Raw genomic sequence first — 17,842 nt, forward strand, 5'->3', positions numbered from 1 at the left:
CAGCCCATGGAGATCCACCTGCAGCCCATGGGAATTCACAGGGATGTAGAGATCCACCTGCAGCTCTCAGGGATCCACAGGGGATGCAGAACTCCACCTGCAGCCCATGTAGGAGCCCAGGCTGGAGCAGGGGAATCCTGGAGGAGGCTGTGACCCCATGGGAGGCCTGTGTGAGAGGGGCCCTGCTCCCAGGCTGGAGCAGCCTGTCCTTGGAGAATGACCCGTGGAAGAGTGACCCACACTGCAGCAGTTTTGGGAGGGTTGTGAGCCTGTGGGATGGACTCATGTTGGAGAAGTTCATAGAGAACTGTTTCCCATGGGATGGACTCATATTGGAGAAGTTCCAGGAGAACTGTCTCCCATGGGATGGACTCACGTTGGAGAAGTTGAAGTTCCTGGATTATTCATAAAGAACTGTTTCCCATGGGATGGACTCACGTTGGAGAAGTTGAAGTTCCTGGATTACTGTCTCCCATGGGATGGACTCACGTTAGAGAAGTTCATAGAGAACTGTCTCCCGTGGGATGGACTCACGTTGGAGAAGTTGAAGTTCACAGAGGACTGTCTCCCGTGGGATGGACTCACGTTGGAAAAGTTGAAGTTCCTGGATTACTGTCTCCTGTGGGATGGACTCACGTTGGAGAAGTTGAAGTTCACAGAGGACTGTCTCCCGTGGGATGGACTCCTCTCCGTGAGCAGCAGGAGAAGCCACAGGTCAGGAGCTGACCATAACCCCCATCCCTGTCTCCTTGCACCATTGGGGGCAGCAGGTAGAGCAGGGAGGGAGGGAGGGGTGGGAGGAAGGTGTTTTCAAGATCTTAAAGAAGTTTTGCTTCTCATTGTCCTGCTCTGTTTTGTTAGCAACAAAGTCAATTAATATCTCTAATTAGAGCCTGTTTTGCCCATGATGGTATCTGGTGAGGGATCTCTCTCCCAGTCTTTATCTCAGCCCATGAACCCTTTGTTGTTTTTTCTCTCCCCTGTGCAGCTGCAGAGGGGAGTGAGAGAGGCTCTGGTGGGTTCCAAGAATCCATCCAGGGTGATCCCACTCCACACCTGTGGGGAACCTTTGCTCTTTCAGACTGGGAGATGCCCCTCCCTCTATGATCAGTGGCAAAGGCTTGCTGATTGAGGAATACTGCACATTTGGAGGGAATTGGAGAAATACCCACACATCTGACCAGTTGCCATTGTTTACCTGGGTGCTCCAGAACAACCCAGAGTGGAGATTTAGGTTCAGTGAAATTATTTTCTTCTGGCCCAGGAAATTTAAGGCCAGCAGGAACAAAAGGAACAAGACATGCTTGGTGCATGGGTGTGAGATGTTTCCTGGGGTCAGTCAGGACTCCAACAACACAAGACTTCAAGGCAATGTTACCATTTGATTCCTGCAGCACAACCTACCTTTCACAGTCCCTGTACAACCACCCTGGTCTCAGCAATCACCCTTCCCACCCCGCACAGGCAGAAATAGGGTTTGTTCAGAGCAGCCTAACAGAGCAGCACAGTGAGATTTTTATCAGCTGCTCACACATCTTTATTCTAGCCCAAACAAGTGAGGCATTCAGTCTCCTAGGACAGCCCTGATTTGTGGCATCTCCAGCAGCCCTGGAGCTCCAGAGGAAAACTGCAGCCTTGTGCAGGATCCCTGCTCCAGCAGAAGCACAGCTGGCACTGCAGGAGGGCTGAGCCCCCATGGGATGGGACTGTGCCACCACCCTGACACACAGGGGTCAGGGCATGCTCTGGCTCTGGCAGTGGTTTGTTTTCTTTGTTTGTACTAGTGCATTTGTATTTTTAATTTTCCTAGTAAAGAACTGTTATTCCTATTCCCATATCTTTGCCTGAGAGCCTCTTAATTTCAAAATTATAATAATGCAGAGGAAGGGGGTTTGCATTTTCCATTTCAAGGGAGGCTCCTGCCTTCCTTAGCAGACACCTGTCTGTTCAAACCAAGACATTCAGTAACTAAAACTTCTGTCCTTTAAGATTTTGTTTTTTAAATCTTAGCTTTATTTTGTTAAAAAAAAAATAAAAAAAGTTTGCACTGATTATGTGATAGCTACTGCCACTCTAGCTGAAGTTCATTCAAGAGGTTTTCATCTGTTTGAGGTTTTTCATTTTCCTGCAAATTGCTTTTTTGAGCCCTTTTATGTTATGTGGCTTTTTTCTCTGCAGGCTATTTATAGGAACACACCTGTGCTAAAGGGAAGAGAACTTTCCAGCATTTCAAATAAATGTCTAGCACTTGGTTTGAAGTGCAAAGCTAGAAGATTATCAATGTAAGTGGTATGATTATATGCAAATGAAGTGCAGTTTTTATTTCCAAAGCCTCCCTTGTCAAACTTGTGTGTGGAGGCACTGGGCTATGCCAGGCAGCCAAAACAAAGCCAGCCACATCGACTCAGCTAGACCAACATTACAGAGCAAAAGGAGCTCAATATCTCCCCCCCATTAGGCTCCAACACCACCACCTCTCTGCACACAAAGGAGGATGAATTCTGCTCTCAGAGGAACAAGCCAGAGTGCTTTTCCCCTGGGGAGCAAGCTGGGCTGGCAGCACATTGCAACATCCCCACCTTCTGCAGCATCCAAGCCCCTGAGACCAGGATAAATTGGTTATATTTTAAATGTTAATCATATGCTGACAGCAAGGGCAGATAACCCACGTGCAAGGGGGAAACAAGCTGCAACTGATTGAACTCAGCCCCATTACTGCTCTCTTCTGATGCCAGCTTCAAGGATGCCAATTCTCTTCGAGGCAAAGACCACTTGTGCAGTGGAATAAATGAGGAAGTTTGCTCAGTTGCTTTTTCCAGAGGACAGACAAAGCCATGTCTTCACAAAGGGACATTTTCTTCAGCAGCATAAAACAAAGTTCTCAAAGGTCTCAAAGGCTGGCTATCTTACTGAAATAAAGAGTGTTTATTCTTTATTTATTTATAAAACCAGGACACATTAGGAAAGATGAGAATTAAATGAAGCTCATAAAGTAACCCACCACATGAGCAATGTAACAGCTGCTACTAAGGCAGTATGATATAGATGCTTACACAAATACACACACATGTATTTTTTCATATATACACCTGGGAAGATAAAGCACCACACCAAGGAGAAGTCAAGTTCCACTCTGATGCCTCTTGTCCAACTCATGGGATGCCTTTTCTTTGGTCTTAAAATTAAGAGCCAGGCACGGTTAAGGGATAAAGGGTTTGTATCTTGGTATTTAATGAGGATCCTTATGGTGCACCACTTTGTAATGTGGAGCACACTGAAATGCACACACTCGATAGATCGTGTATACAATTTTATAGACCCTACAAATTAGCATTTCTAACAAAGATACCTTAATGAGAGGCTTGATGAATAGCATGATATTCTTCCATCCCAAAGTATTCTGCCCTGGATGGGCCTAATCCTTGTTTACAGGATGCATTTCAGGGGAGACCTTGGTTTCTCCAGACAGCACAGGATTTTCCAGCCTCCAGGTGCCTTTAGGATGTTTGGTCTCCTGGCCTATCAGAATACCAGGATTATGCTGAGTTATCAGAGTTAAGGAATTACAAGTATGCATGCCAGAGAGCACTGAGAATACGCAAAAGGTATATAAAAGAGAAGGCAAAACCCATCATGGCATCTCCTGGAGATGAAGGACCCAAAGATGGCACTGTCGAGCAGCAGTTCCCCGCCAGCCCCGGCACCACCCAAAACTGAGACACTGCAGGAGAGGTGGGGATCCCTCCCAACGTTTTCTCCAACTGTTTTTCCCTCTTTCTCAGCCACAGCCACTGCATCTCCACGATAAGTCACTCAGGGTTCAAAGTGGGGCTCTGGTTGGTACCACAAGGGAAAGCAGGCAGGCAAAGAGGAGAGCTGTGGCTGTGGTGGCTGCCCTCCAGGTGAGACACAGCCCTCAGCTGGCAGCTCCAGCTGCCCCAGCCCTGGCACAGGAACCAGCTGGGCCACGCTGTGAGGGAGCAGAACTGGTGCCACTTCTCTGCAGTCCTTTGGGAGCTCTCTGAGAGGAGCCTCATTGGTGCGCTGCTCTTAAAACAGCTGGATGTGCCTGGCAGCACGCGAGCTAAAATGGGAAAGGCATTGTTAAAGAGCCAAGGATTTCTAGTTCTTGGGGTTCAGATACTGCTTTGGGAAGTTCTTTGGCCTAAATGTTCCAATTCAATACAGGATTGCTCCCACTGTCAGTTTCACCAGGCTTACTATTAAATTGCTTTTTGATCAAGGGCAATTCCTTTACTGGCACACTGACTGGACAGGTTGAGAAAGGCTTTTCTAGTTCTGAGTTAGACAAACATACGGTATCCGAGCCTGCTGCCTTGGCTAAGGCCACCCAAACATTTGTTTTTGGTTGTTCCACAGGCAAATCTGCACTACAAGAAACAATTAAAACCAACCAACACAGCGTAACATTCAATTTCACTTCGTCCTTTTCATGAGCTAATTTTTGGCAAAAGATCTTCCTATATATATATCAATATAAAAACTTTTCTTTTGACCATTAATAAAAAGGGTTTTTTTGTTGAAAATCCAACAGAGGGGATCTATAACATAACAAAACCCACGCTTTTGCCAAAAGAGCTCTATGAAACCAACACCCAAGTGCAAAGATGACATGCATTAATGAAACAGGGCACAGCTCAGCTCTGGAAAATGTTCCTTTTAAGCCAGTCCATGATCTTCATTTGATGCTTATCCATTGCAGTTATAGCCTTGAGTGGGTAGGGCTTTCTTTCCAGAAAAGCCAGTCCCTACACTGAAGAGGGATGGATGAGGAAAAGCTGAAGGAAATGGAAAAAATGTGCTTTCCACACAAGTCAGCTCCTTTTCAAAGCAAGCCATTCAACAGAACTGAAAGTTCTAGCATCAAGAGTGCATAAACCCTGCAGATGAGGCAGCTCCCAGCCCTGGTGCCAGACTGGCTGTGGGAAGTACAGGAATGACTGTGCAAGGCAAGTGTGCCCTGCAGCTGCTGCTCCTTTCCTGCACTGGCATCCCTCTGTGCCAGTGCTGTTCCCTGGTACTGCTGGTCAGTGCCTGCTGGAATGAAAATGCACAGGAAATCATTTTCATTTTGTGTTTCCATAGGGTACTGCAAAGGCTGAGAAGAAAATGTTTTCTATGGGAAAAAAATCTAGATAACATCACTTATCAGAGTTTATATGGTGAAGATGGATGAGCATTACACAGCTCTGATCTGATTACTGCCTGTGTCAGGAAAAATAATAGTGTGCAATAACCACACACTGGCACTGGAGTGGTGAGGCAGAGCAGATAAATGCCCTATTTAACTGCTCCCACAGAAGCCTGAGTGCTCAGGGGGCCTGCTGGGAGCTCTGTGGGCTTCTGCACAGCTGCTGGGTTTGTATCCACACCAACCTGACCATCAGTCCCTCCTGCAGGGTGCTTGTGAGATTTGCTGCCTGTTTCATCCGAAGCCTTGGGCTGGTGCACAGCTCCTGTGTGCCCTGGCAGTGCCACAGTCAGAGCATGGCACCTCCAGCAGCACCAGCCCAGCTCTGCTGAGCAGCCAGAGCCCCTGCCCTGCAGTGGCACAGGTGCCTGTGCTGGGAGCCTCGGGGTGCAGGAAGCTCTGCCTCTATTCTTACACAGTTTCACTAAAGCTGAACTTGCAGCTTTACTGCCTGCTTATTCCTACAAGCACGCAAGAACAATTTCTAGCCTAGTGCTCAGCCCCCCAGCCAGAATTGCTTTGGCCATCTCAAGCTATTCTGTCCTGCCTAGAGGAGGAATGGACTGGCCATGCTCACTGGCACTGGCCATGTCCAACTGGCCTGTTGGCCTCTGGAAGAAGAAACTGAACTGGAAAATGGGATCATCAGCTGTGGACTGTGGCTATCTGAAGTGACTGAGGAGATGGCACCACGCAGGCTTGGTTTTCTGGTGGTGAACTTTTGAGTCAGACACAGCTGAAGATATTCTGGACCATGATTTTGCTCACACAACGACATTAGTGTGAGTCTGGCTGCTCACCAGACTGCCCAGGTTTCTCAGATGTAGAAATAAACCCACCCTCATAGCTGGACAGCTCCAAAAACTGTACTTTTTCTTCCATCTGGGCTGCCTATAAGTCCTTGCCTCATCTTGAAGAGGCTGAGTGTGGTTGTTCCCTATAAAATACAGCAGCTCCCAGGTTTTCTGGTTTCAAGTTTTGCAGTCTCCTGAACTCAAAAAAAACCTGGCTCCATGAGAAAAACCACGACCCCTGAGCTATTCAGGGCTCCCAGCTGCACAGTTAAGATAGCTCACTGCTTGTTAGGCATTGGCTGCTCAGGAAGGTGAGGATGAGGAGGGTACTGAGCACCAGTGTGGAGTGGAAGGTTTCCAGATAAACAAAATTCTGTACTCCAACCCAAGTGCAAACAACAATTTTTAAGCCCACCAATGAAAATTAAGCTTGTTCTTTCTTTTACTTGTTCCTTAGACAGAACGAGCATGGTGAGATCCCATCTTTAGGTGGGTGAGAGCATCACGAGCTCTTGGCATTTTCCTTCCCAGGTCTTTGCTGCTGCTCAGCTGGAGTTAGATGAAGTCTCCAGGATCTCCCCTCTCAAAAGAAGGCAGCAAATCCCTTTTGGGTTAGCAAGCTGTGGTAGCCTGCTCAGAACAAGACTTGGCTTAGCTCACTATGGCTACCCAGTCTTTGAAGCCTTTAAAAACACACCAAAACATCAGAAACCATTCACAGCACAGCAGAAAAGACACCTTAGAGTCAGGTGTCTAAGTTCATGAGCTTCCCAGTTCCCCACTGCCTGCAGCACTCTTCCCAAGGACAAGGACAGTTTGTTACTCACCTCCTAGCTCTCTGCTGAGCAATGTCTTTTCCTGACTCATTTTACTCTGGGTATTTAAGTATTTTTATCTGAGATAATATTTTACATCTGTCTGGGAGAAAGAAAATCACACATTCATTCAGAATGGCCCAGAAACACATGGACCCTTCCTTTGAATTTTGATTAATTTGCATTTGAGCATCTAATCCTAATTCTAGATCTGAGACCCAACTCATTCCATTCTGGCCATTAAGTACCAGCAAACACATAATTCAGACACTTGTGAAAGTTGGGCCTCAAAGCTGCTACAATATATTTTCCACTTAAAAAGAGCAGAATTCATGTTGGTGTAATGCAAATGAATGTGGTTTTGCACTGCATGAACATGTTTCCTCTGAAAGAGATTTTTTTTATTCCTTGAAAACAGCAAATGCTGGTGCCTGACTTAGCAAGAGCAGCACTTATGGCACCAAGATGATAAAAAGTAGAGAAAGTTCAGCAAACTTTAAAAAAACAACAAACCAACCAACCAACCAAAAACCCCTACTCACCTTTGCCACAAACATTATGAATTTTTTGGCCAAACCCTTCCTTTCAGTTGGATTATAGTTCCTCCAACCACTATTCATTTACTAACTGGAACACAATACTGGGAAACAGATAAAGTTGTTAAGATTCATGTGTCTAGGTAGCACAAAAAAGACACACCCAGTGCATTTTATTGGTTAGTTAAAATAAACCTGAAGCCCTTCTCATTCCCATTGAAAACCTCAGAGCCATGCAGCCACCTGGATCCCCAAAATACAGCATTTATCAAGCAGCAGTGTTGGTGGAAAGGCTCTGGAGCACAAAGGACTCACTGAAATAATTCCTGCTGAGCAAATTCATGTACAGCACCTGAGAAGCTCCAAAAGCACTCACCAGAGATGGGGGAAACAAGCTCTAATTTCTCAGCCAGTAATGTGTGTGCCAGCCTGGGACTGAGTCATTCAGAACTTGCCCTCGTTAAATATGCTCTAGATGGAAGTTGTCCTCATTTAAGCCAAAAAGGACAATCTGCAAAAAGATGATTTATGTGCTCACCTATGCGTGGTGAACCCACCACGTATCACAAAAAAATTGCCAGCTCAGGAAACATGCAGTTGTTGCGTGCAGAAATGCTGATTTTTTGGTCTAGGTCCGATGCATCAAGTGATACTAAGAGGGAAGTTCACAGAGCCACAAGGAATGAAGCTAGTGCTGGGAGTGAAGGCAGCTCAAAGTATTAAAATTCATTTTTAATGGAGGAAGTCTGTGGCTAGAAGATTAAAGAAGCAACCCCATTTCAGCTGCAACATGGCACAGAATAACTTGTTCAAAAGTCACTTGGAATTGTAGGGTGTTTGCTTTTATGCCAATGTTTAGTTGCACTCTTGAGTTTCTTTCCGTGACTCCAGATTCATTTCAGTCTGTTGCTAGGTTGAGGCAGACCACAGCTCTGAGAAGACAGAAGTTGCGAAGCCCTTGAAACCTCCCAATTCCAGAATGGGTTTCCCAAATTCTATGAATCATATTGCATTCATTTCCTCTGCCACACAACTTTCTGAGGAGGTTTACATAAAGTTTGTTTGGGGTTCTGCTTTTTTTTCTTTCCAAATCCCATTTTTAAATGAGACAGGAAGAAAATTGCAGGTTTTTTTCTTCTCCTACTCCTGTGGTACAAATGCTGATGCTAGTTTTTCTCCAGAAAGATGAAATCACCTCCAAAGCCAGGTTGCAATTTGAAAACTGTCACTTAGAGCTGTGCTTCTTCCTGTATTTTTCTGCGAAGTACTGCAGCATGTCTACAAGTCAGGAGAGGGGCTGTGAGCACTAGTGAGCGAGTTTCACCCTTCAGCAGAGAGGTTCAGAAAGGCCTGGAAGCTCATCTCAAGAACGGTGTGTTTTGGCTCCTGTGTGACTCACATGTGCAATGCACTCGCTCGCTGCTCTGTGCACCTCACTCTTCTCACAGATGAATATTTGTTTGCCAGCCTGCAGTTAAGAATCACACACCTGAGCTGGCTAAAAGCGGCACATACCCCTGAAATAGTTTAACAGCTGCAGGTGTGGAAGTAGCTGTACCTCTCAGAAGGCTCTGAGTGCTTCACTACTGATCCCCAGTATGCAAATGGAGCAGAAACTGGGGGAAGAAACCCTATTTTTATTACAACCTCTCCTACAACTTTTCACTTTCCAGCTCCTCCCCAGCTCAAGGAATAATTGGAAATTTGGAGGTAGCCAGTACAAGCTCACAGAAGCTCTGATCTGCATGGCACCAGGTAAAGGCCAGGCCAAACCCCCGACTGAGAGAGGAACTGCCCCCCACCCTACTTTGACTGCTGACTGGAAACAGCTGAGGATTCAAATTTTTACACTTTTTCCACCTTCACTTGCCTATGTAAGTAGGCACAGGGTGTATTTTGAGACGGGGGGGGCGGAAAAAAAAAGAGAAGAAAAGAAGGATGTGGTTGGTTGTGCCGCTTAGAAAACTGTAAGGCACGGGCTGTAACAAAACGCTCCCATGCTCTGTAGAACAGCCTGGGCTGAAGCAATGCTGCTGCTCTGCTTGCCAGGGTTCAGGTAAAGTAATTCCTGTTTTAGCTACTGACTTTTATTTTTCCAACAATTTAGTAGCAGCATTGATTGTAGACATTTTCTAAGCTGGTTAGATGATTGTTGTTTATAAAATTCCAACAATAAGATCAAATGTAGTGTTGTTTAGCTTCGAGCAGAAAGAAAGACTTCTGCTTTAGTGATAAATGTAAGTCTATTCTGTTACAATCAAAATACTTAGGGAAAAAATTGGTAAGAAATTATCCAGCTACAGATAAAATAATGGCAGGAGTGGGAACTGCTGCTCATTGCACTGAGCCATCTTACTCTTCTCCAGTACATCCACAAGAGAATAACTTACACCTAACATGAATAATGTTCTAGGAAATAGATGTAAACAAAGCATCTTTTAGCTAATGAAGCTTTCATGGACAAGAATACCCTTAGTGTAACATCTCTAACCTGTGCTCTCATACAGATTTGTGTTAATCCCAGATGAATTCAGGCCCAAGCTGCAAAGAGGAAACCATTCACGAATTCTGCTCTACTGCAAAAAGAACTAGTGGAGCTATTACTGTAAAACCTTGCTGTTCATTTCCTAGGTCAGGTCCTTTGCTGCTCACTAAACCACAAGCTCCTGCTATGGCAAAACCCAATTAATGTTTAATAAGTTCAAAGGAACCGGAAAATCCTCAGCAGGAGAAAAACAAGTGCAAGCAGTGATGACACAGAGGCTGGGCCAGCTAAGGTACACTCTCTTCAGTACTGTTTATTACAGGTTCTTGTATTATCCTTTGGTTTCTAGGAGCTGTCTGAAACAATCCTAAAGCCAGAGGAGATTCCTTCAAAAAAAACCTGTTGAGGACAGAAATTTTTCTCAGAAGACTGGAAAAGAGCAAACGTGGTACCTCTCTTGAGAAGGTGGATAGGAAGGAGTTGGAAAAACTAGACCTGTAATCCTGGCTTTAGTATTTGTAAGAACTATTGGAATCGCCCACCAACATATCTGTTTGTAAGCATGCAAAACTCAAGTCAGTGGTAAGTAAAAATCTGCACAGATTAATCTGAGAATGACTGAAATAGAAGTAATTTGACTTCCTCTGTGAACCCATCAGCAAAGGGAGATGGGGCTGTAGGGGGGGAAACAGGCTTCACACACTACCTCTAAAAACTTCTCATAAGCAAAGGAAACATGAGCAGTATGAAACTTCTCTATGGTACCCACTGAGATTCTAATCAGTGTCTGCTCTGTAGGAAAGATGTCTCTGGTACAGTTCAGTGTCTTTCAGGATGAGTATTAGCAGTATTTTTACTAATAATTTGGACAGTGCAGTAAAGATGATGCTTATGAAATGACTGCAAAGTTATTTGTCAATGAAAATGAACCCTAAGCAAATGTTACTTAGTCTGGAACAGTTGCAAACAATTCCCATGGATTACTCAAGATGTGAATTTTAAATTTGAGACACTAAAATGATAAAAAAATACCATGTTTTTGACAATCAGACAACTATCAATTTAAAGGCTCTTTTCTTGAAATTACTAATTTTCTGGAGTAACGCTACATGTAATTGGTACTAATGAATTCTAAAGAAAAGGCATTCAGTGAGCTAGTGATGCACCAAAGTGTTGCAGCAGACCTCTCGTTAGGGGTAGACGTGAGCCAAGACACAGACTCTCATGTAACAACATGAAAAGGGTCCTGGTTTATTCTTCTTTACAGCTCAGCCATCCTGACTGCTACAGCAAGCTGCTGCTGCTGGCTTCTCTGACAGACTGACTGCTGCTGTTCCTGCTGGAATGTGCCTGCAGGTCACACCTAGCTCCAGCATCACTGCAGGCTCCAGCTCCACCAGACCCAGACTGATCTCACAGCACATCTCCTGCAGCAGCAACTCTCTCCTTTGTTTCGTTCTTCTTGGTGTCTCTCTGGATCCTGCCTTCTCCCTCAGGGCTCCTCTTCTTCCAGGCTCCCCTGATTGGCCCACACGCCCCTTTTATCACACTTATCTTTTTTACTCACAGCTGTGACCCATCAAGGGCAAGGCTCTTCTTCTTTGGTAATTAGTACAACTGTGATTTATCAGGGGTGAGGTCACTTGTAATCCCTCCTTCTACACCTACATCAAACCTCAGACTCTGAAGAGTCACCATGCATGGTTTTCTGATACATTCACAGAGCACACCAAGTGCTGGGTTGACAGGTGTTGTCCCTACCCCAAAATGTTTCATGTTGCCTGATTTTCTCTCCAGGTAGATGGGTGCCCTTGGCCACAGGACACCCGTGCTCACACTAAAGCTCGTGTTCCCGTGTCCCCTTCCCTGTCCTGCCCCTCAGTGACAGCAGCATCTCCCCAGAGTGAGCCCTTGCACACACTGCACCAACTCAGCTCCATGTGCTGTGTGATTTTCTCACTTCTCACACACCACAAACACGTCATTTTCCAAGCAGCTGCCACACATTGCTGGCTCAAATGGGCTGATTTAACCTCACCTTGATGACCAAACCAAGCTTTTCCCTTTTGCTCTCATTTCTGACAGATAAATCCAGTGATAACATCCAGCTTTCCTTTTGCTGTTTCCTAAGTTGCCACTGCTGTGACAGCCCAGCTCAGATGCTGTGCCCAGCTCAGGTGGCTCTGTCCAGCTCAGGTGGCCCTGCCCAGCTCAGGAGCTTTGCCCAGCTCAGGTGGCTCTTTCCAGCTCAGGAGCTTTCCCAGCTCAGGTGACCCTGCCCAGCTCAGGTGCTGTGCCCAGCTCAGGTGACCCTGCCCAGCTCAGGTGCTGTGCCCAGCTCAGGTGACCCTGCCCAGCTCAGGTGCTGTGCCCAGCTCAGGTGACCCTGCCCAGCTCAGGTGCTGTGCCCAGCTCAGGTGGCCCTGCCCAGCTCTCTGCAGGTGGCAGTGGCACCCAGCCCCTCCCCAGAGGCCACCCTCACTCCTACAGTGGGGTCACACAGCCAAGGGCAGTCTCAGTGTTGTGCACCCCCCCAGTAACCCCCATCCAGTCTGTCTGTAACCCTCACCAGCTACACAACCATTGCCCTACCTACTGAACAGCCCTTATTCTAAACCCTGCTTTTTCTGGTGCTATCCACTTGTTTCTAGTACATTTTGCTGAAATGCAAGTGCCTAAAATCCTCAGCCTTTCCCTTATATGAAAAAGCAGATACTTCATCAAAGATAAGGGTCTGGTAAGGGCTCTCAAAGACTTATTTAGCATTTTTCTTTATAAATCCATGTGAAGCTTAGGCTCATCAGTTACAGAACTACTTTAATCACACTTGACACTTTTTCCTACAACAGATAGACTAGACTGAACCTTTTCCAGCCACACTAATAACATCCATATCTCATAACAACTACTGGGCTGGACCTTCTGCTTTATGTACCTGTCCTTTCTGTGGTCTGAGCTGGAAATTAATGTTTCACTAATAGGAGCATGGTGAGCTCTGAGTGCATTCCATGTTCAAGTTATTCCAAGTTATGTTCAAGTTATGTTCCAAGTTATTTCCATTATCACTCACTGATTCCCACAAGCCATCCCACATCTGACTTCCAGCACAATGTCAGCATTCCTATGAAATTAATGGTATTATTTGGCAAAATGCAAGGCTGTCTCCTCAGCTGTTCTCTGTTTCTCTATATTTTTAAAAATATTTTATTTTAGTCACACACACACAAAAATCTTTCATTAGTAGGTTTTTGTTTCTTTAGCCAAGTTTAGCTCTATTTGGCAGTGCTTAAGAGCTGTCATTGTTCATCCTCCAAAGCAAAGATTCTCCTCTTGATCAAACTCTTCTTAAAACACCTTCGCTTTCTCCTAAAATTTCTTTTGAGTTACTTGGTTGGCTGAAGTGGACTGGGAACTTCAACTACCAATTTCCTCTGCTTTATTAGGACATTTTGTGGTTTTGATTTAAAGAGCACTTATAAAAGCACTTTTAAGGCATAGTTTGTTAAAGCATATGTATATTTTTAAAAACAGTGATAACATTCAAGACAATTTTTTTTTTTTTTAAGAATTGCATTATGAAGATGTCATGGCTTCCACTTGCTAATCTCTGCTGGATTGTCTAAGATAATCAGTTAAAATTTAAACTGCAAACCCCAAATTTAAACAATGCTGAAAGTTAAGCACAAGTGAAAAAACATGCTTACTCATTTTGCACCTAGATAAAAGATCAGTCTTCTTAAGTTGACCTTTTAAAATACTGCATTGGATATAAGCACTGTATGAAACTAAAATATCATATAAATGTGGGTGCAGTAAAAGCACATCAGCAAAGCTACTGATGCATAGGGATTTAGATGTAAGAGCAAAATCCCAGCTATCAAATCAACATACCTTAATATGGAATAGTAATTTCATTTATTTCTGTGTAGCAACAAAACTAAGCATAAGTGTTAGGGAAACTTCAACAGGTGTACAAATTATTAAAGCTAGCCAGTAGTCTTTAGAGTTTTTGAAAATATTTTGTTTGAAGGAGTCAGTCTCTTCAATATCTGAATGGGACTCTCTTACATGGGATGGAAATCAGTGGATGCTGACTACTTTCCCCTGAGAATCAGACTCCCTTGTAACATACCAAGCCAGTCAAATTGGAAATAGAAAGCTCTGTGCTTGAAAGGTTTCACTTTCTGTAACAGGCAAAGGCTGACCAAGTGTCCGGCTCAAAACAAAAAAATTCTAGAACTGTGTTTGAAAGGATTTTGGTTTGGCTTTATCATGGCATTAGCTGTGAGTCTTACACATTGCCAACCCGCTCTCATTGTCATTTCAGGGCAGAAATGACCAACAGCAGCGAGAACTGCAGTTTTACAGCCATTGACAGCTTGGCACGGAGCGTGCAGCTGGGGCTCTCCATCCCCACCTTCATCCTCGGGCTGGTCCTCAACAGCCTGGCCCTGTCTGTGTTCTGCTGCTTTTGGAGAAGGCAGACCAAGACCTCGGTGTACATGATCAGCCTGGTGCTGGCAGACGTCCTGCTGCTCCTCTCGCTGCCACCAAAGCTGTACTACTCTGTCACCAAGGTGCCTGGGCTGCTGTGCTCCTTCATACAGGCTCCTTACTTCGTCAACACCTACATCAGCATCTTCATCATCGTCTGCATCACCGTGGACAGGTACATCTGCATAAGGCACCCCTTTGAGGGTCGAGCCAAGCAATCCCCCAGGTGGGCTGTGGTGACTTGCTGCTTCATCTGGGCAGCAGCTTGGATCTGCAGCATCCCAATTTTTGTGTTCCAGAAGAAGGAACCTATTAAATGCTTTCACAACATGTCAGACCAGACATGGAACGTCCCCTTCATTGTTTCTGTGGAAATATTTGGGTTTCTGATCCCGCTTGCTGTGATGGTTTTCTGCTCTGCTCAAACCATCTGGATTCTCCTGAACCACAAAACTCACGACAAAAAGAGCGTAGAAGAGAGCGGCTCATTGCGAGTAATCGTCATCAACCTGGTGGTGTTTCTGGTGTGCTTCACACCCGTCCACCTTGGCATCCTCCTGCAGTGCCTGGTGAGGCAGCACGTCATCCTGGGCTGCAGGATGAAGCAGACCATCAGCCTCTTCCTCCAGGTGTCCATGACATTTGCCAACCTGAACTGCTGCCTCGATGCCATCTTCTACTATTTTGCTGCAAAGGAATTCTGTAGGAAAGCACAGCTGAAGAGGGTGATTGAGCTGTGTCCTGTCTTTAACCCTTGCGCCGTGTGGTGGCACTGCCAGCAGTGGGAGAATGCCCCTTGCCAGGACACTGACAGTGTTGTGCCTGACGTGGCAGGGACCATGCCATAGGGAGAAGGACAATGTTTCACCAGTGAGTGCAAACCCGTTCCGTATTTTTCTTCCCTTTAAAGATGAAGGAGAAAAAAAAGTTATATTAAGGAACCAGCATTAGCAGAGTGACAGACTGACACCAAAAGAAGCATTAGCCTTGACAGTATCTACCAAATGTGAAAAGCTTGCCAGAAAACTAGCCAGATCATGGGAATACCTTTCAGCATCAGCTTTGGTCATAGCTGCACCAGTTTTCCCTTTACATATGTGGTCAGAAAGGTGTTGCTAAGAGCAAAACCCGAAATAACTGTTCATAACCTTTCTAATTTAGAATGTATCTTGGTTGTTAAAAAGCAGTATCCAGCCAGAAGTCTGACTCTGCAGAAGGTCACTGCTGGAGCTCCTCTGCTTTGCACAGCTTGGCCAGCCTGGGACAGCAGGGAATCCTCCCTCCTGGAAGCATTATGGACTACTCAGGGCTGCTAGGAGGGACAGCAGTTTTTGCTCTTCATGCTCTTCATGCTGCCCAGAATAGAAATCCAAGGGACTACCTCAGATACCAGCCATTCCTGAGCAACAAACTTTCCTGATCACCTGTGCTGAGGAATCATCGTGGCTTTCTCCTGCAATTTTAAATCAGGTTTTGCCCATGTAAATCCAAACAACCCCTTCAAATACGAGATTTAGAGAAAGGCTGAATAGGTACATCAGTGCCTGTCAAAGATATGCCATAACACATGTATGAAATTCTTCTGCCTGTTTCTCATTTTTTTTTTTTTTTTTTAGAGCAGGGGAATTAAGAAAGCAAGCTCTGCATCACAGAAGATGAGGGAGTGATTGATAATATCCTCTCTCCCAGCTAGAAGACTGGACCAGCTCTGTCCAGCTCATTCCTTAGGGAAGTCCTTCCAGCTTGTACTATGCACTTCTCCAAATGTCTCTGGGCTTGCCTGAACTCTTCAGGTCAGCACTTCTGGGTTGTCACCACCCTAATTCCATTTGCAGGTTTGGCTCTGACTCTGATCTAAGGGTTTCTTTGTTGCAATTTAAGCCAAGCATTTCTTGAACCCCTATCTGGGCATGGTTGGTGCTTGTAGCCAGAAACACTTTCACAAAAAGAAATAATTTTCTTTGCCTTTCTAGAACAGCTGTGAAAATAGTCTAAGACTGCTGGTGGTCAAGTTTCTGGGGCAGCTATTCCATTTATTCAAAATGTGAAAAGAAATTACTCTCTCTGTGTAGCAAATTAAAAAGAAAGGGGTCCAGTTTTGAAAATACAGTTTGTTGTCCATCAATTTCCATAGAAATTATTGACTGTGCAAGTAGGCAGCTGAACATATCTTATAGTGGGCTTAATATATGAACATTTTAAAACTTGTTAGTACTAAAACTATGACCACAGCTGAGGTGAAAAAATATTTTTACCATCATCTTCGCTGCTTTCTGTAAAGGAGCAAGAGGAACAGCTTTCCAAAAGAGTAGATTTTCTAAACATTATTGAGTGCCTCCATCACCCAGAAACTTACAGGTTTTCAATATGGATCAACCTTTCTTCTTTGCACCTTTCACATTACTTTGCATACAAAATATGTGTGTGAGAAAGAAGCGGTTTTACTAAATAAACTGTACGTGTGAAGTGTATGATCTGAAAATACATTTTAATTTCCTAATTTGACAGCAGTATGTAATTCTCCTCTACCTGCACTAGCTGCCTAAAAAATTACTCAGCAGCAGCAACTGTGACCCATCACACAAGGCTGGGGTTATTAAAGTCAGGGCTAATTACGCTGCAATAATGGGCAGTGGTGGGAGCTACAGTGAGCCACTGCTCTTAAGGCTCAGTGTGCTCCTGGCTGCAAACCCAGACTACAAAATCTGGAAGTTAAACTGGACTATTTTCTTCCCATTTATTGCCACCAGTGCCACTTCTTTGTTGGCCTTAAGTGTTTTTGCATATAATTTCATTGGTCTGAATTTTGCCTGTTGTATAAGTAAATGAGAGCAGCCTCGCTAAGCCTGCTTGAAATTTGAGAAATGAAATGAAAATGAAATTAAGAGAAAGAAGGAAGAGAGCCCAGCTGTGTTGATTTTACAGGCTGTTACAGTAGTCCTATTTTTTAGCACAAAAAAGCACACGTCTTTTGAGCAAGAAGGTGTCACTTTCAATTCACTGCTTTTTAAGATGAACTTACATTCAAATAATACACTTAAGTCCTGCCTTTGACCTGCAGCTAAGAATACAGTTCTTTCTAAATCAGGATTTTGCACACAGGCTCCTGTGGGAAATCCACTGTAAACTCTGGAGCATCTCCAGCTGGTTGTATTTTTATACCAGGACAAAGAGATAAAAATCCTTCTGCAGCTTGGGAAGATACACAGCAATTTTGATGATGAATAAAACTGAAAAGCATTTGACATTTTAAAAATCCAGATCTTCCTGAGCTGATACACAGGTTCAGTGCAACAGAAGAGGTTTCTTCTCTCTTGGTGTTAGTTTTAATATACAGAAAATGATGGAAACCTGAATGTGAACCCCTCACGTACTCAGGTCTTCTCCACTGCCTCAGCTGTACTATAAAGTGAAAGAAGCACTGTCTTAGTGGAAAAAAATAAAAATCAAGTGCTAACCAGAAACACCAAAAACAATGCCTTTAAAAATTACATTTTCAGTTCTGC

The 17,842-nt window shown here is 44.6% G+C and overlaps 1 protein-coding gene across 1 annotated transcript; it reads left to right on the forward strand.

The window, feature by feature from the left end:
- Window positions 1-10,310: 10,310 nt before the first annotated feature.
- Window positions 10,311-15,184, forward strand: LOC121363976 (G-protein coupled receptor 55-like). The gene is made up of 2 exons (XM_041486781.1): window positions 10,311-10,424; window positions 14,170-15,184. Exons 1-2 carry the CDS (start codon window positions 10,405-10,407, stop codon window positions 15,182-15,184), a joined length of 1,035 nt encoding a protein of 344 aa, XP_041342715.1. The 5' UTR covers window positions 10,311-10,404.
- The last annotated feature ends 2,658 nt before the right edge of the window (window positions 15,185-17,842 follow it).

The sequence above is a fragment of the Pyrgilauda ruficollis genome, unplaced genomic scaffold (assembly GCF_017590135.1).
Source record: "Pyrgilauda ruficollis isolate IOZ18807 unplaced genomic scaffold, ASM1759013v1 scaffold79, whole genome shotgun sequence".
Taxonomy (NCBI): domain Eukaryota; kingdom Metazoa; phylum Chordata; class Aves; order Passeriformes; family Passeridae; genus Pyrgilauda; species Pyrgilauda ruficollis.